The sequence below is a fragment of the Hippocampus bargibanti genome, linkage group LG11, assembly GCF_051943395.1.
Source record: "Hippocampus bargibanti isolate YZ-2025 linkage group LG11, ASM5194339v1, whole genome shotgun sequence".
Taxonomy (NCBI): domain Eukaryota; kingdom Metazoa; phylum Chordata; class Actinopteri; order Syngnathiformes; family Syngnathidae; genus Hippocampus; species Hippocampus bargibanti.
Window position 1 is genome coordinate 2,403,656 of NC_142744.1, and position 20,255 is coordinate 2,423,910.

The window sequence follows — 20,255 nt, forward strand, 5'->3', positions numbered from 1 at the left end:
TGTCACTTTCACGATCCCCCTCCTTTTCCTCGTTCTTCTCACTAGGCTTCCAACTTCGCATGCCATGGTCGTGCATTAAAAAAGCAACACCCTTTTCCCCCCCCCCCCCCCTCCCTGGATACATGTGAAGCAGCATGCACGCGACGGGCGGCGAAGCGGCTGACATCGATGCTGCAGAAAACCAGCACTGTGCGGCGCCAAAGATGGAGAAGACGCCCGTTGGGGAACTGCAACGTCGGACTGACGACCAGCACCAGCAACAGGGGCCGTTTTCAGCAACGCACGGTGTGCTCGGTAAGTCTCCAATAGATGGGCCACGCGTGTTTAAAGTCTATGGGGGATTAGTCGCAATTTGGGTGATGCTTTGGAGGTGAAAATGAGGGGGTGTTGGGGGGTTCGGTTAGCAATATGATGCAGATGGTGGTACGAAATCGCTCCCAGTGGAACTCGATGTGTTATTTAATGAAATGGTGGTTATTTAAAGTGCTATATAACGCTTTAAAAGAGCCCATGCCAACTCACTAGATACTATAATTAATAAAATACAATTATAAACAGAAACAAGAGATAGAGCTACACAGAAAATGCAATTTTAAATACAGTAAAGTCTCGTTATATCGATATTCAAGGGAATACGCAAAAATATCGATATAACAGGGACTATCGATATATCCGACCCTGTTTGCATGTAATTTTCTCCGTGCGTGCATAGAAATAGTATCGATATAACCGGGACTATCGATATATCCGATATCGATATAACGAGACTTTACTGTAGGTGGTACTGCATGGTATAAGGATACAGGGCGCAGCTCCAGGTTTCTGTTTTGAATTTTGAAAGATCTAAAGCACTGGTGTCAAAGTCAAGGCCCGGGGGTCAAATCTGGCCCGCCACATAATTTTGTTCGGCCCGCAAAATCAAACGTGTGAAATTCCATGATGCTTGCTCCAAATCAAAATGTAAAATTGTCAAATGTAAACCACAATAACAGTCATTATTCTTGATTTCAGATTAGATTCAGATTCAGAACTAGTTATTCATTAATTTGTTGTGCGGTTTACATGTACTATGTCGAGGGGATTAAACATTCTAATGGCTTCCCCAAAATCAAAATGGCCCCTGAGAGGATACCGTAGCTACATGGCCAATGGCCAAAAAATGACTTTGACACCGTTTCAGTAAACCTCTTGCGATAAATATTTCACGCCACATGTACGTTTTTTGCTGTATTTCTACTAAATGGGCCCTAAGAGTCAACAACAAAAAATATACAGTAAAGTCTCGTTATATCGATATCGGATATATCGATAGTCCCGGTTATATCGATACTATTTCTATGCACGCACGGAGAAAATTACATGCAAACAGGGTCGATTATATCGATAGTCCCGGTTATATCGATATTTTTTCGGACTCCCTTGAATATCGATATAACGAGACTTTACTGTATATTCAAAAACGGCAATTCATTCATTTATCTTCCTGTCATATTCTGATATGGAATACTCTTTCAATGCTAACGCTTGAAAATGGATGTTTTCATCAAACAAATGCAAATTGACATCTTCTTGCCATCTCCTCTCTAGATAAACTGTTTGGGAAGAGGCTCCTGCAGGCCCGGCATTATATTTTATCCAGAAAGTCCTGGCTGAAGATGGTTCCCACGGAAAACTGTGACATCCTGATGACATTCCCAGGTATTGTCAAGCTTTTTGACGAGGCGTTTTAATTAAAAGGAAATCACAAAAAAAACAAAGCACTTCACACACTTGAGTTGCTTTTGCGGGCCGAATAAAATTATGTGGTGGGCCAAAATTGGCCCCCGGGCTTCGACTTTGACACCTGTGAGCTACAGAGTGCAAGAAAGGGTTTAAAGATAAGCAGTACCTTTCAAATGTACCAAAAAGGTATTTTTTTTAAACAGTTGGCTCAATCTGGTTGATACAAGCCCCATTTTTATGGCTTGGATTGTGTTGAATTAGCCTTTATGAGTCTCGCAGTGGAGAAATTTACATTTCACAGCAGCAAAGTGATGAAAGTAAGTGGAAAGGAAAGGAAAAAGTAGAAAAACAAAATACAGGAGCTGCTGTAAAGGCACTCTCGCGATGCCATCTTGAAGTAAAAAAAAACCTAAATAACAAATAATCTGACAACACGAGACAGGCATTCACTCTTAAGCACTTTCTGCACTATCTTTGTTGTATGAAGTAGTTCTCGATGATCAACGCCTCCTTTTCGCCAGTGGATCAGAGACGTCATCAGATGTGAAATGTGCAACATTTAGCTACAAGCTAAATGTTGAAAACAAAGACGAAGCATTAGCATCCATTGACAAAAAGACATTGTCTCACATCTCCTATCCCACATAAATCCACTTCAATTCCAAGTCGCGACCGTTCCACATACAGTAAAGTCTCGTTATATCGATATCGGATATATCGATAGTCCCGGTTATATCGATACTATTTCTATGCACGCACGGAGAAAATTACATGCAAACAGGGTCTGATATATCGATAGTCCCGGTTATATCGATATTTTTTCGGACTCCCTTGAATATCGATATAACGAGACTTTACTGTACTTTCTTCCTTTGTCATACGATAAATGGTCTGTCTAATGATTTGCTCTCTCTCTCTCCCTCTGTCTCTCTCTTTTATTTTCCTCTCTCTCACACACTTTCCATATCTCTCTCGCTAGATTCAGTCGATGACCATACTCTGCTATGGCTCTTGAATCAGATCCGGGTCGGAATCCCACAAGTCAGTATTCAAGTCCGACAGCATAAACATACGCAGGCTTACGCCTTCTTCATCACCACGACGTTTGAGAAGTAAGACGCTCGTAGGAATACTTTGTTTTATGTTTGTTGTAAATACAAAATGTACTTTAGTAGTAGTAGTAGTAGCAAACGATGTTAGCAAATGCTAATTTTTCCCTCCGGTTTCAACCCGGTTGCACTTTTGTCTTCAGTTTACTCCGGGGAGCGGAACAGATGAGTATGCACAAAGCGGTCAAGCCCCAGTTTGGCGGCGGGATGCGACGTTTCTCTTGTGAAGAAGACAACATCTATGAGAATATCGAGAGCGAGCTCTGCTTCTTTACATCGCAGGTTTGACCTCACAAACGGCCGTTTGATTTGAGTGTTGGATGGAGGACAGACAGCATGTAGATTCACAAAAAACACCTATTTTTTTTTATTTTTATGTCAATAATTATTTTGGATTGGATTGGATTAGCCTTTATTAGTCCGGCAGTAGAGAAATTTACATTTTACAGCAGCAAAGTGATGAAAGGAAGAGAAAAGGAAAGGAAGAAGTAGAAAAAACAAAATCCAGGAGCTGCTGTAAAGGCAGCCGCTCCCGCGGCGCCATCTTGAAGTCAAAATAACAAAACAAAACAAAAAAACAATAACAAATAGCTAGCTAGCTTTCTATCTATTTGAGTTACTTCCGGGTTGAGTGAACGCTGGCGTGTGTGGCTGCCGCCGCTCACCCGCAGGAAAAAATGATCCTGTGACTGTAAAGTGACCTTGAGAGTTTTGAAAGGCGCTTACAAATGAAATGTATTATTATTATTATTACTTATTATAATGTGACACAACACAAAAGATATAGACAGTCATACAATACAGAGCGTCCTTTTCACCAGTGGATCAGGGACGTCATGGTGGAATGTGCAAGTCTGCTACAAGCTAAATTTTGAAAGCAAACACAAAGCTGTAGCATCCACTGACAAAAAAAAAACAGATTGTCTCACGTAAATCCACTTCAATTCCAAGCTGCGACTGTTCCACATCTCGCTCCTTTCAGAACAAAATTTATTTCCCAAATCTGCCAGGTAAAAAAAAAAACACGAAAGATGGTGAAATGTCCACATCTGCTACAAGCTAAATGTTGAAAGCAAACACGAAGCTGTGGCATCCATTGACGAAAAAAAAACAGATTGTCAGACGTAAATCCACTTCAATTCCAAGCTGCGACAGTTCCACATCTCGCTCCTTTCAGAACAAAATTTATTTCCCAAATCTGCCAGGTGAAAAAAAAAAACACGAAAGATGGTGAAATGTCCACATCTGCTACAAGCTAAATGTTGAAAGCAAACACGAAGCTGTAGCATTCATTGAGGAAAAAAGAGATTGTCTCACGTAAATCCACTTCAATTCCAAGCTGCGACAGTTCCACATCTCGCTCCTTTCAGAGCAAAATTTATTTCCCAAATCTGCCAGGTGAAAATAAACACGAAAGATGGTGAAATGTCCACATCTGCTACAAGCTAAATGTTGAAAGCAAACACGAAGCTGTAGCATTCATTGACGAAAAAAAGATTGTCTCACATCTCCTGTCCCACGTAAATCCACTTCAATTCCAAGCCGCGGCAGTTCCACATAACGCATCGGCGCGCTACGTTGACGCTCTTTTTGAGGGTATAAATTGAACAATGTTGAAAAATGTTATTTCCCAGATCTGTCAGGTGCAAAAAAAAAAAAGAAAAAAATGTGTCGTGAAATTTTCTTTTGAAAAAGAAAACCTGAACCTGGTCTCATCCTCATCCTTTATTTTGTAGGAGCGTCAGAGCATCATCAAGTACTGGCTTGACAATCTGCGAGCTAAACAGGGAGAAGTGCTTCACAATATTCACTTTCTGGAGGGACAACCCATCAGTAAGCTTTTTTATTATTATTATTTTGAACAACTTAATTTTTATTTTATTTTATTTGTTTTTTATCTTGCTGCATTATTCCAAATGTATTTCTTTTGTGGCCAAGTTCCAGAGCTGGTGGCCCGTGGCGTGATCCATCAGATGTTTCCTCTCCACGAGCAGAGGATCCTAAATCAACTGATGACGTCCTGGGTCCAGGCTGTTTGTGAAAGGCAGCCTTTAGGTTGGTTCACTGAAATATCACCGTGTGCGGGTAAATGCAGGTTGTTTATAATAATAATAATAATAAAAAAATAATAATAATAATAATAATAATAATAATAATAATAATAAGAGTAAGAGTAATGTAATAATAATAACAATAATAATAATAATAATAATAATAATAATAATGATGATAATAAAAGTAAGCTTGATAATAATAATAATAATAATAATAATAATAATAATAATAAGAGTAAGAGTAATGTAATAATAATCATAATAATAAGAGTAATGTAATAATAATAATAGTAAGAGTAAGAATAAGAGTAATGTAATGTAATAATAATAATGATGATAATAATAATAATAATGATAATAATAATAATAATAATAATAATAATAATAATAATAATAATAATAATAATGCAATACAATAATAATACAATAATATAATACAGTGATATAATACAATGATATTATAATAATATAATAATAATCATCATCATAATAATAGTCAAAGGCATATGTTATTTATCTTCTGCAAAGAATGGCGCATATCATCCCCCTGCAACGCGAATGAGGATTAACCGGTATGGATAATAATAATAATAATAACCATAACCATAATAATAATAATAATAATAATAATAATAATAATAATAATAATAATAATAATACATTTCATTTATAAGCGCCTTTCAAAACTCTCAAGGACACTTTACAGTCACAGACTAATATTATTATTATTATTATTATTACAGTGAAGTCTGGTGATATCGATATCGGTTATATCAATAGTACTGCTTATTACGATACTATTTCTATGAACGCCAGGAGAAAATTTAGATGCCGCAGGATCGGATATATCGATAGTCTGGTTATAACGATATTTTTTCCGACTCCCGAGAATATCGATATAACGAGACTTTACTGTATTATTATTATTATTATTATTATTATTATTATTATTATTATTATATATTTTCCAGATGATATCTGCGACTACTTTGGAGTGAAGATCAGCATGTATTTTGCCTGGCTTGGTTTCTACACCAACTCGATGCTTTACCCTGCAGTCATTGGCTTTCTCCTGTGGATACTTGCAGAAGCGGATCAGGTACCTTTGAGAATTTCACCGTTGCTACAGCAACCTGACAGAAAAGAAGGATTGCTTCGGAATGTCGATTTGGGACGTCAAGTTGGTCAAGTCCGGGCATGGTTCTTGCTGTTTGGAAGTTGGCTTGTTCCTCCTTGGACTTGCTTGGCTTTTCTTTAGATTCTACGGCTTTCCCCGATAGTGGAAAAACATGGATGTAAAAATGTGTCAAAAGATCGAAATAGTGTGATCTTAAAGTTTACATTGACATGGCGCTTATAAATGAAATGTGTTATTATTATTATTATTATTATTATTATTATTATTATTAGTAGTAGTAGTAGTAGTAGTAGTAGTAGTAGTAGTAGTAGTAGTATTAGTATTAGTAGTATTAGTATTAGTATTAGTATTATTATCATTATTATTATTATTATTATTATTATTATTATTGTCTTTTATGCACAAATAATGAGAAGGGTGTCAAAGTCTTTTTTGCAATAATAATAATAATAATAATAATAATAATAATAACAATTTTGATTTGGATTCGTCTTTATTAGTCTCACAGTGGAGAAATTTACATTTCACAGCAGCAAAGTGATGATAGGAATGAAAGTAGAAAAAAAGAAATACATGATACATGATAATATTAATAATAATAATAATAATTATAATAAATTTCATGGGCCGAATAAAATGATGTGGCGGACCACATTCGGCCCCCGGGCCTTGACTTTGACACCATGCACTGTAGTAATCGCTGTCCCAGAAAGGGTTAAAGAATTAAAATTCCCTTCTTTCGATTGTTCAACTGCAATCGTAATTTAGTTACTGTATTTGAATAATTGATGCCCATGTGGAATATATTTCCTGTGTATGTGAATTTTCATTTTTTTCTATCCGCCAATGCCATTTGTGTTGTTGTTGTTGTTGTTGTTGTTTTTTTAGACCAGTCAGGACATATGCTGTGTGGTATTTGCACTCTTCAACGTTGTGTGGGCGACCTTGTTTTTGGAACGCTGGAAGAGACGAGAAGCCGAACTGGCCTACAAGTGGGGCACACTTGACACCCCCGTAGAGTCCTTGGAAGAGCCCAGACCACAATTCAGGGTATGTCAACATCAATGTTAGATCCATAAAACTGAACTGCAAATTCTTGGAAAGGAAATTTCGGAATTCTTTTATCCTTGTTCTTCGACCTGTAGGGTGTGAAACGCTGCAGTCCCATAACAGGCTGTGACGAGTTCTACTATCCTCCGTGGAAGAGGGCGTTGTTCAGATGGCTGGTCAGCCTCCCCATCTGCCTTCTCTGTCTCTGTTTTGTCTTCATCATTATGCTGCTCTGTTTGGAACTACAGGTTTGCATCACAGAAACACACGAGATAGCCGACGTGGATTTGTAGAATCGCTATTGACGGGGCTAGCCCATCAAATATACCGTATTTTCCGGTGTATAAGGCGCACCCCCAATGAATGGTGTATTTTCAAAACTTTTTTCCGTATAGAAGGCACAGCGCACTACAGACGCTCCCCTACTTATGAACATTTGAGTTGTAAAAACTCAAGTTACGAACATGAACAACGGTACATACAAACATTTTTTTGCAGTAACATGTCGTATTCTCTCCAGTTGAAGATTTCTAGAGCATATATTGTATTAAATGTTTATTTTTCAGTACAAACCAATACAGGTTACTTACCTTTTTGCATTTTTTTTGCTGATGATACTAGTGCAGCGTGTTCGAGCGGAAAAAAATCCTTGTGTGTTCTACATACTTGGCAATAAAGATGATTCTGATTCTACAAGCCTTCAACATATTTATGTAAACCTTAAACATACTTATATAATCCTTAAACATACATTCCATACAAACTATAACACTGAATCAACTTACGAAGAAATTCAAGTTACGAACGACCGTTCCGAACGTATCTCGTTTGTAAGTTGGAGACCGTCTGTACAAACCAATTCAGGTTACTTATGCAAGCCTTAAACATATTTATTTAAACCTTAAACATGCTTATATATGCCTTAAACACACATTCCATACAAAATATAGCACTGAATCAACTTACAAACAAATTCAAGTTACGAACGACCGTTCCGAACGTATCTCCTTCGTAAGTTGGGGACCGTCTGTACAAACCAATACAAGTTACTTATACAAGCCTTAAACATGTCTAGATAAAACTTAAACATACTTATATAAGCCTTAAACATACATTCCATACAAAATATAACACGGAATCAACTTACAAATGAATTCACCTTATGAATGACCTTTCGGAACATATCTTGTTCGTAAGTTGGGGACCGTCTGTACAAACCAATTCAGGTAACTTATACAAGCCTTAAACATACTTATATCAACCTTAAACATTTATGTAAGCGTTAATCATACATTCCATACAAAACATAGCACTGAATCAACTTCCGAACAAATTCAAGTTACGAACGACCGTTCCGAACGTATCTCGTTTGTAGGTTGGGGACCGTCTGTGCAAACCAATTCAGGTTACTTATCCAACCCTTAAACCTACTTATATAAGCCGTCAACATATATTCCATACAAAATATAGCACTGAAGCAACTTATGAGCAAATTCACCTTACGAACAACCGTACGGAAATGTATCTCGTTTGTACGTTGAATTCGTTTGTATAATGAATGAAAAAGGTTTTTCAAATATAATGTATAAATATATTAAAGTTTTTCAAATATAAGGAACACCACATTATAAGGTGCTACAGTATAGGTTTGGGTTACGCACCTGCGTTTTAGGCACATGGTTATCTTTGGAAGAAAATCAAATGCTTTTGTGTGAGAGTAAAAAAAAAATGGATTGCGTCGCAACTTTTTAAGTATGTGGCGTACTCACTGACTTTCCAGGAAGTGGTGATGGAGATTCAGGAGCTACCGAGTATCACAAGATTTATCCCTAAAATTCTGCTGGCCATCACGGTCACTATATGTGATGAGGTTTATAAGAAGATCGCCTATTGGCTCAATGACATGGGTAAGCATCAGGCGTGAAGCGCCATTTTTGTCGCATTGAAATACTATATTGACAGTCATTTGAGTGATTAACTCCATGATTCTTGGTTCCCCCCCCACCCCCCTAGAAAATTATCGACTTCAGAGTGCCTATGACAATAATCTCATCATCAAGATGGTTTTTGTAAGTCATCCATCATTCACATTTAGCGGTAACACCAGATTCAATTAAGGGTGACTACTGACTTCTGTTTTTGTGCAGTTTGAATTCATCAATTCTTATCTAAGTCTTTTCTACATTGGATTCTACCTCAAGGATATGGAGCGACTCAAGGAGGTGAGACAAGAATGCGATCAGCGATCAATGCCAAGATAAAACGTTTCAAAATGTAATCATTTTCCACCAATAATGTGACGATATCCTCTATGACACAGGTGTCAAAATCGAGGCCCGGGGGCCAAATCTGGCCCGCCACATCATTTTATTTGGCCCGCAAAAGCAAATTAAAGTAGTCAAATTCCAGTTTTTTTACATGAAAAAAATTATCATGTATAATAAGGCATTTTTGGCACGAAAAAAACAAGCATGTATAACACAAGTGTCAAAGTTGAGGGTCGGGGGCCAAATCTGGCCCGCCACATTATTTTATTCGGCCCGCAAAAGCAAATTAAAGTCGTCAAATTCCAGTTTTTTTTACATGAAAAAAATTACCTTGTATAGTAAGGCATTTTTGGCCCGAAAAAAAAAACAAGCATGTATAACACAGGTGCCAAAGTCGAGGCTCAGGGGCCAAATCTGGCCCGCCTCATCATTCTATTCGGGCCGCAAAGGCAAATTAAAGTCGTTAAATTCCAGTTTTTGACATGAAAAACAAAATTACCATGTACAGTAAGGCATTTTTGGCACGAAAAAAAAAACAAGCATGTATAACACTGGTGTTAAAGTCAAGGCTCAGGGGCCAAATCTGCCCCGCCACATCATTTTATTCGGCCCGCAAAAGCAAATTAAAGTCGTCAAATTCCAGTTTTTTTTACATGAAAAAAATTACCTTGTATAGTAAGGCATTTTTGGCCCGAATAAAAAAAAAAAAGCATATATAACACAGGTGTCAAAGTCGAGGCTCAGGGGCCAAATCTGGCCCACCACATCATTTTATTCAGCCCACGAAAGCAAATCCAACTCGTGGAATTCCATGATGCTTGCTAAAACCTGAACCAAAATTTTAAAATTTCTGATGTATACCACAATAACAGTCATGTTTTTTTTTTTTTTTTACTTCAAATTTGAAAACTAGTTTTCATTAACCCTTTCGATACCATTATCTGAAAATGTGATTTTTGGAAGAAATTTTATGCTTAATCATTTCATTGGCTTCTACAGAATGAATCAAGAAATGCAAACATATTTTTTTCGCATAAAATATTCAATGGTGTTACAAATCAGTACTGTCAGTATTTTTGGAGAGCGAGACAAACTACTACTTACTGTCGACTGGTACTGACTATGAGTGGGAAATGTTGGAATAATGCAAACAAATGAAGCCTCACTTATAAAATATGTATTCTTTAGTCATCAGCAATTCAAGTACGGGTAACATCCGACTTACGACCGAGGTCCGTTCCGACCAAACGGTCGTAAGTCAAAATGGTCGTAAGTCGAAATCCATTCAAAATGTTGAATAGAGCATCGGAGGCTAAATGACTGTCAAACTCCACCTCTCTCACATGTCATCACATGGTCGATTGCTGTGCGAGAGTGAGATGCTGGCTGGATGGCTGGCCAAAATTGTCGTACACGTTGCCGGCCTGCTCGCGCGTTGCGGTGCCAGGCGTAGAAGTAAAATTTTTAAAATGAGGTCGTGGTCGTAAGTACGGGTGGTTGTAAGTCGAGCTGGTCATAAGTCGGATGTTACTTGTGAGTTTTATACAGACGCTCCCCAACTTACGAACGAGATACGTTCCGAACGGTCGTTCGTAAGGTGAATTTGTTCGTAAGTTGCTTCAGTTGTATGGAATGCATGTTCAACATGTTTCCCATTTCTTCATAGATGCTTGCAACGCTACTGATTTTCCGTCAGTTCCTCCAGAATATCAAAGAAGTCCTCCAGCCTTACCTTTACGAACAAAACAAGCTCGGGGTATTCACCCCCAAGGCCCTGCGGGAGCTTCTCCAAGCCATCATGCTCAAATATGGCCGCCTGGCTCTGGGAAAAGCCCAAGCGTCAATGACGGCGTACTCCCTCCTGGGGTCCAGAGGACTCCAGGCCGGAGACAGCGCCGGCGTGGGTGTGGACAGTCAACCGAAAACGAGATGGGATTTGAAAGCCGGATTCAGGTTGACGGAAGAAGAGTGGGATATGAATGACAGCGTCCTGAAGCAACGCAAAGTCAGCTTCACGGAGAAGGTCGACTACCAGGACTTCACGGCCGAAGCGCAGTCGGCGGACGACGCCTTCCCCGAGGACAGTCCCACGCTGGTGGAGAACGGAATGGGTCCATCCGGTATTTTTGACAGTTGTGACGACGACAGCGATCTGGAAATGTTGTCTCAGGTGAGCTGACTGTCCGCCATCTTTCCATTTGCGAAATCTAAGACAGTGATACCTCGGTTTACAAACCCCTTGGCTTACGAACTTTTTGTTTACGAACGTTAAATTTATGAACATTTTACCTTGGCATACCAACTACTTTTCGCCCTCAGTCGTACAGGAGTGGTCCATCGATGAAAAGGTTTCTTCGGCCGTCATTAGTACTTCTTTGAAGGTGTCGGATGTTTCGCTTCTTATCCAAGAAGCTTCGTCAGCAAACTAAAGTCTTGCTGGTAGTTTCAGCCCTCTACATACATCCCTACTGTCCAGACGTGGCGGTGCCGGACTCTGCTATGATTGGTCCCTGCTCTCAGGTTGTGGGGGAGCCGAGGACTAATCCCTGCAGCTCCACTGATTATTTTTCTTGTCCTGACTGACGACTGGCCTGATTGCCCAATTTGCCCTGGTATCACCTCATCAGCATAACTAAGCCTATGTTGCCTAAGCAGGCTATTGTACGAACGATCCAAATTGAACCTCACCCCACCATGGCGGTTAAGGGAAGGATTTTGCTGTTTTACGAAAATAGCTTCTTTTACTCCCCTTTCAAACCATATATTTTCTATATATAGGGCCGAAACTACCAGTAAGCCTTTAGTTTGCTGACGAAGCTTCTTGGATAAGAAGCAAAACGTCCGACACCTTCAAAGAAGTACAGATGACGGCTGAGGAAACCTTTTCATCGTTATATCTGCAGTATTATTATACCATTTCAAATGCACACAATTTTGCATTGACAGGACACGAAAGAGAGTACCACGATGTCCTCTTCAAGAGAATCAAACAATCTCCGTCAGAGAAGAAAAAACTTTTTGGACGAGGCCAAAGAGGACAAAAAGTCCTGGATTGATCCACCGGAAGAACCCCAAACTGTGACTTTGGCGCAGGCTGAGATCGAAAGTTGTATGCAGACGTATGAGGTACGCAAACATGAACAGCATGTTGCGCAACACCAAAATAATGTACATAATAATTCATAACAGTTGGACATGCATTTAAAAGTTTCAAATTTATTGAACCTGAACAAAACTGTTGTGTCATGCAGGATACTCTTCAGGACTACCAGGAGATGTTCATTCAATTTGGTTACGTGGTGCTCTTCTCCTCCGCCTTTCCTCTGGCCGCCATGTGCGCACTCCTCAATAATATCATCGAAATCCGTAGCGATGCCCTCAAGCTCTGCACGGGCCTGCAGAGGCCTTTCGGACAACGGGTGGAGAACATTGGCCAATGGCAGGTCAGTGTGCTTCCCTTTTAGCTTCTCGAGGGAGAGAAATAAGCATCTGTAATTCTCTCTCAACCACTAGACTGCAATGGAGGCCATGGGCTTCATCGCCATTATCGTCAACTGTTACCTGATTGGCCAGTGTGGTCAACTGCAGCGTCTTTTTCCCTGGTTGAGTCCTGAGATGATAGTCGTCTCCATTGTTTTGTTGGAGGTAAGCAATGTTCTGGTCGGTCAGTTATTTCCTGGCTAATGCTACCCTCTAGTGGACTTGTAGTAAATCACACTACCCTTTTTTTCAGTCTGCATTGATTTATAAGAATACTACATTTCATTTATAAGCGCCTTTCAAAACTCTCAAGCTCACTTTACAGTCACAGGATTTTTTTTTTCCGGTGGGTGAGCCAGCGTTCACTCAATCCGGAAGTAACTCAAATAGATAGCAAGCTAGCTAGCGAATAGATAGCTAATAGCTAGCGAGTAGATAGCTAATATTGTATCTATTTTTTCTCTATGCTTGTCTGTCACTGTAAAGTATCATTGAGAACTTTGAAAAGCGCTTGAAAATAAAATGTATTATTATTATTATTATTATTATTATTATTATTATTGTTATTAGCTAGCAGATAGATAGCTAATTGCTAGCGAATAGCTATCTATTTACTAACAAATAGATAGCTAATTGCTAGCTAATAGCTAGCGCATAGTGAGAAAATAGATAGCTAATAGCTAGCGAATAGATAGCTAATATTGTATCTATTTTTTTTCTATGCTTGTCTGTCACTGTAAAGTATCATTGAGAACTTTGAAAGGCGATTGAAAATAAAATGTATTATTATTATTATTATTATTATTATTATTGTTATTAGCTAGCAGATAGATAGCTAATTGCTAGCGAATAGCTATCTATTCGCAAACAGATAGCTAATAGCTAGCGAATAGATAGCTCTTAGCTAGTGAATAGATAGCTAATAGCTGGTGAATAGACAGCTAATAGCTAGCGAATAGATAACTAATATTGTATCTATTTTTTCTCTATGCTTGTCTGTCACTGTAAAGTATCATTGAGAACTTTGAAAAGCGCTTGAAAATAAAATGTATTATTATGTATTATTATTATTATTATTATACCTAAATAGTTTATCCTCATGGTTTTGTTTGGTGCTATGTGTTTATAACCCATAGCGCACACAAAGCCTCACACATTTGATGTATTTATTTATTTCCCTGCATAAAGAATAAAATTTAAATATGACATATGGACCTTGTCATGTGTTGAGCATGTCCCTTTGTGGTGTGGTGGTTTCCAGCATTTTGCCATCCTCCTAAAGTACATCATCCATGTTGCCATCCCCGATATTCCCGGTTGGGTAGCAGAAGAAATGGCCAAGCTCGAATACCGACGAAGGGAAGCTTTCAAGGTATAGTTGGGATATAACTTGAAAGACCTTTGACCTTGGCGAAGCTTGCCTGTGACGTGAAATGTGATGTCATATTGTTGTCAATTTTTTAAAATTATAGTATTTTGTAGCTAGCAGATAGATAGCTAATAGCTATTTTCTTCCAAAGACGGTGCGCCTTATAGTGAGAAATATAGATAGCTAATAGCTAGCGAATAGATAGCTAATATTGTATCTATTTTTTCTCTATGCTTGTCTGTCACTGTAAAGTATCATTGAGAACTTGCGGAGTCCAGTGCGTCTTATATATGGAAAAAGTTTGATAATACACCACTCATTGGGGGCGTGCCTTATACTCCCGTGCACTTTATACACCGGAAAATACGGTAGTTTTCAAATTTCAGTCAATAATAATGATTATTATGTTATTGTGGTTTATATTAGACAATTTGACATTTTGGTTGGAACTTTAGCAAGCGTCACGGTACTTGAAACGCTTGATTTGCTTTCACGGGCCGAATAAAATGATGTGGCGGGCCAGATTTGGCCCCCGAGCCTTGAATTGGACACCAGTACCTTAGAATGTAGGTTGTAAATTCTCCACGTACTCGGGTTGCCTCCATCATTCCAAAAACATGCATGGCATTTTGATTGGAATACTCTGAATTGTCCTTTGGTGTGATTGTGAGCATGAATGGTTGTTGGTGTTTGCGTGCCGCGTGATTGGCTGGTCACCATTTCAGGGCGTAGCCTGCGTACTTCACAAAAATAGCTGGGATAGACGACAGCAGGCCTGCGACACCAACAAGTTAGAAAATGGATGAATGAGAAGGATTGTAAATGTCTTTATAAGTACATACAGGCGACATCCGACTTAGGACCAGCTCGACTTACGACCACCCGTACTTTGTTCGTTTTGTTCGTAAAGGTAAGGCTGGAGGACTTCTTTGGTGTACTGGAGGAACTGACGGAAAATCAGTAGTGTTGCAAGTATCTATGAAGAAATGGGAAACATGTTGAACATACATTCCATACAACTGAAGCAACTTACGAACAAATTCACCTTACGAACGACTGTTCGGAACGTATCTCGTTCGTAAGTTGCGGAGCGTCTGTATAAAACTCAATTACAAGTAACATCCGACTTAAGACCAGCTTGACTTATGACCACCCGTACTTACAACCACAACCTCCAGACCGTATTTTTAATGTTTTAATTCTACGCCTGGCACCGCAATGCGCTAGCAGGCTAGCAACGTGTACAATTTTGACCAGCCAGCCAGCATCTCACTCTCGCACAGCAATCGACCGTGTGATGACACCAAAGAGGTGGAGTTTGCGAGTCATTTAGCCTCTATTAGTCTCTATTGAACATTTTGAATGGATTTCGACTTGCAACCATTTCGACCTACGACCGTTTGGTCGGAATGGAACACGGTTGTAAGTCGGATGTTACCTGTACATCCAGGAGCTGATACAAACCGTATAAGCCTCTTTGCTTATCACCTCCCACCCAGAGGCACGAACTGCAGGCGCAGCAACATTTCCAACAGCAGCTCCGACGTCGCCGCGAGGAAGAGGAACTTTATCGACAGGCGGAAGCGCGTCAGGAGAACGAATGCCACAAATCGGACGCCCATCACCAACATCACCACGACAAAGCGGCGGGCGGTAAACCCAAAAGACCCAGCTCCTTATTGGGCAACAACAACGTGATGAAGCTCAAGCAGATCATCCCCCTTCAGGGTAAGTTCTCCTCCAGTAGCTCCCGTTCCCCGGCTCAATCGCCCACTGGGGGAGAAGCCAAACTTCCGGGATTCCTCAAGTTTTTAAAGTCGACGGAGGTGAAAAAAGAACCCGCCGCTGCAGCTTCCGGATCGACGGGGAGCTCTTTGGTCACCACCGGTGTTGGTCAGGAACGAAATCAATCCCCCAACAGGACATTCAGCCCTGGTAAGCTGTTCAGTTTCAGCAAGTCGGAGGGAAGCGTGGTGTATGCTAACGGCGCGCAGGCTCCTAGCCAGGTGGATGGTTGTCATGGCAACAGGGCGGAGCTTAACTCGACTCATGAGGAATTACCGTCGATTGAATCTGATAAAGGAGAGGTTGACTTAGAAAGCTCAGGTTCAAAGAATTCATAAACATTCCACTGTGAAATATATATACAGGTGACATCTGACTTACGACCGGCTCGACTTACGACCACCCGTACTGACGACCATGACCTCCAGACCCTATTTTTACAATTTTAATTCTACGCGTGGCATTTAGCCTCCGAGTCTCTATTCAACATTTTGAATGTATTTCGACTTCCGACCATTTTGACTTACGACCGTTTGTTCAGAACGGAACTCGGTCGTAAGTCGGATGATACCTGTATACATGTACACCATATTTTCCAGTGTATAAGGCGCACCTTATAATTGATGTATTTTGAAACATGTTCCATATATCAGGCACATCGGACACATATAACCTAAGACTTTCTTCTTTTATCAGAAAAAAAGTTAATTCCTAAATTATATGGATCTGGATTTATATGAGCTTGAAATGAGGGTGGCTGTCCAAAAATAGTTAATTAGTCACAGCCTTACTAAATAAAAAAGGGGCTTTACTGGCAATGTTTTTTCCTTTCCACGAGGGGCAGCATTTTCCATTTGTATAACCACCCCCTTTTCAAGCTCAGATAACTCCAGACCGGTATAACTTAGGAATTAACTCTTTTTTTTTTCGGATGAAAGAAGAAATTCAAATATTTCTTAGGATGCATTGAATGTTTATGTAGTCCACAACTCTATTCTGTGAGTCCTAGAATTTGAGTGAAAATGACAAAAAACCCGGCACTGGAGTGGAGACATTTTTTGCACATCGTATGGCAGTGAATGAGTTAAGTTCGACTTAGCAACCCTAAAAAGGTTCGACTAGGTTTTTTTTTTTTTTTTTTCTTGGGTCGTTGCTCTGTCTCAGAGCGACAGTGCACAAACATTCCTCTGCGGGATTTACTAATAGACAGCCGACCATTTTCTTCCATTAATCACAACATGGCGTCCAGGTCCTGGAGTGATTAAGCGCCATACCGTGACTCTGTTTTGCAAATCCTGTTATTTTTTTAAAGGACAACCGACGCGTCCATAATTTGTAAAATCACTTCAAATGACTTCTACGCAGCGTATTTTACAAAGATTCCACCGCATATAGCTATATTTTACGTTTTAAGACTCGTGCTCAATATTCAGGAAGTCTTGTTTTCGAGTTGGTGACGAGTCCTGACGTGACGTCACTGAGGGAACGCCCCTGACCGAGAAAGCGACACACAATGCATTTTGGGTACTTTGTTTGGTCTGAAAACTTCGTGTTGATGGTGAAATTAGAAGGAAAAAACACAAATAACACAATGGTGAATCATTGTGTCGCACTAAGACTGCTATTTGATACTAGTTGACACAAATTCCCAGCTGACAAATCAGCCCATTTCCAACGGAGCTCGGGCGCCATCTTGTGTATTTTCTGGGACGCTACATTGGAGTCCTGACTGCTCGAATTGATACGGGAGGACTTCTTTAATCGATTGCAAACATTTATGCTTTCCTCTTCAGAACTATTTGAATCATATTCATAACTGGATGAGTAACAAGAAAGCATCTTCTCTGAATCTGAAGCCATTGTTTTGATTCTAGAGCAGGGGTGTCAAAGTCATTTTTTGCCGCGGGCCACATTGTAGTTATGGTTTCCTTGGGGAACCCATTAGAATGTTTAAATCCCTTCAACTCTTACATATAGAGCACACAGCAAATTAATGAATAACTCGTTTTCAAATCTGAAGTCAAGAATAATGACTTTTATTGTGGTTGACATCCAAAAATATGAAATTTTGGCTCAGATTTTAGCAATCGTCATGGAATTTAACAAGTTTGATTTGCTTTCGCGGGCCGAAAAAAATGATGTGGCGGGCCGGATTTGGCCCGCGGGCCTTGATTTTGACACCCATGTTCTAGAGCAAGGCAAGCCAAGTGATGACAAGGAACATAGGAGGACATGGATGGATATTTTATTAACCTTTCAAATGGCTTTACATACTAGCTAAACACACGTGAGGACTATAGATCAACGCACCTTCGTTTGCACAAAAAGCATCCAACGACGTATCAATTCTTACAGCTCCGATGTAAATACGTGTGTCGTCCAGTACCGTGAATACGATTCTTTGAATGAATCTTTTGCTTTCGGAGATTCAATTGTTGCATGACTCAAGTCACATTCCAGGTTCTCAAGCCTGCATTGAATGCATAACCGTGCATGAGTCACATGTTCGTGACGTACGTATTCTTTAGCACTTTAAAAAAAAAATAACAACAACAAAGCCAACATATTCGTCTGCAATAGTTCACATTTTAGTCACTGTGACCATAAAAAAGTCTTCTATTTTTCTCAAATTAGATTTTTTTTTATGAATTATTTTGCAACATGGATTGGTGAATGTATTTCCTGCTGCAAATGAATACCACTTGAATCAAGTCAAAGGCATATGTGTTTACACTTTAAATAAAGATGGCGGATTGAAAAAAGAAACAAACAAACAAAAACATGGGTTGATTTGTGAGTTTGAAATACAGTAAAGTCTCGTTATATCGATATTCAAGGGAGTCCGAAAAAATATCGATATAACCGGGACTATCGATATATCCGACCCAGTTTGCATGTAATTTTCTCCGTGCGTGCATAGAAATAGTATCGCTATAACCGGGACTATCAATATAGCCGATATCGATATAACGAGACTTTACTGTACGTGTGGACCAAGAAATATTAAAATAGCTTAACATACGATTGATTTTAACTTGCAAATTATTGTTTACAACTTTAAATAACTGAATATAATGTTGAAATAACAGGTTTTGTCATTTTTGTTAAATGTGTTATTATTATTTGTATGTTATTAGTATATTTGTATTATTACTGTTATTATTATTGTTATTATTATGGTTATTATGATTACTACCTGGCTGGCTATCTATTTGCTATCTATTAGCTATCAGGCTGGCTCGCTAGCTATCTGTCTATCTATTAGCTATCTATTAGCGAGCTAGCTTTCTATCGATCTGAGTTATTTTTGAGTTGAGTGAACGCTGGCGCGTGTGGCTGCCGCTGCGCACCCACAGAAAAACTTATCCTGTGACTAAAAAGTGACCTTGAGAGTTTTGAAAGGCACTTAGAAATTAAATGCATTTTTATTATTATTGTTTGTATATTATTAATATGTGGTTATTATTACTGTTATTACTACCTGGCTGGCTATCTAGCTAGCTTGCTACATATTTTGCTATCTATTAGCTATCTGGCTGGCTCGCTATCAAGCTGGTTATCTATTAGTTATACGGCTACCTAGCTAGCTGTCTATCTATTAGCTAGCTAGCTTTCTATCTATTTGAGTTACTTTCGGGTTGAGTGAACGCTGGCGCGTGTGGCTGCCGCTGCGCACCCACAGAAAAACTTATCCTGTGACTAAAAAGTGACCTTGAGAGTTTTGAAAGGCACTTAGAAATTAAATGCATTTTTATTATTATTGTTTGTATATTATTCATATGTGGTTATTATTACTGTTATTACTACCTGGCTGGCTATCTAGCTAGCTTGCTACATATTTTGCTATCTATTAGCTAGCTGGCTGGCTCGCTAGCTATCAAGCTGGTTATCTATTAGTTATACGGCTACCTAGCTAGCTGTCTATCTATTAGCTAGCTAGCTTTCTATCTATTTGAGTTACTTTCGGGTTGAGTGAACGCTGGCGCGTGTGGCTGCCACTGCTCACCCACAGAAAAACTAAGACTAAAAAGTGACCTTGAAAGTTTTGAAAGGCACTTAGAAATTAAATGTATTTTTATTATTATTATTTGTATATTATTAGAATATGGTTATTATTATGTTATTATTATCATTATTATTATGGGTATTATTATGATTATTATTACTACCTGGCTGGCTATTTAGCTAGCTACCTAGCTGGCTATCTATTAGCTATCTGGCTGGCTCACTAGCTATCTAGCTGGCTCACTAGCTATCTAGCTGGTTATCTATTAGTTATAC

General features: G+C 39.2%; 1 protein-coding gene across 2 annotated transcripts; it reads left to right on the forward strand.

Moving 5' to 3' along the window:
* The first annotated feature begins 55 nt into the window (after positions 1 to 55).
* On the forward strand, positions 56 to 20,231 carry ano8a (anoctamin 8a). Of its 2 annotated transcripts, XM_089008522.1 has the most exons (18): positions 58 to 294; positions 1,588 to 1,698; positions 2,702 to 2,834; positions 2,975 to 3,113; positions 4,568 to 4,664; positions 4,770 to 4,886; positions 5,857 to 5,984; positions 6,912 to 7,073; positions 7,169 to 7,321; positions 8,854 to 8,980; positions 9,087 to 9,142; positions 9,221 to 9,295; positions 11,007 to 11,510; positions 12,287 to 12,466; positions 12,592 to 12,783; positions 12,854 to 12,985; positions 14,082 to 14,192; positions 15,689 to 20,231. In XM_089008522.1, exons 1-18 carry the CDS (start codon positions 135 to 137, stop codon positions 16,310 to 16,312), a joined length of 3,201 nt encoding a protein of 1,066 aa, XP_088864648.1. In that variant the 5' UTR covers positions 58 to 134; the 3' UTR covers positions 16,313 to 20,231. The 2 variants fall into 2 exon arrangements, with proteins under 2 accessions (XP_088864649.1, XP_088864648.1); XM_089008523.1 differs by lacking the exon at positions 14,082 to 14,192 and having other exon boundaries at positions 56 to 294.
* Positions 20,232 to 20,255: the final 24 nt, after the last annotated feature.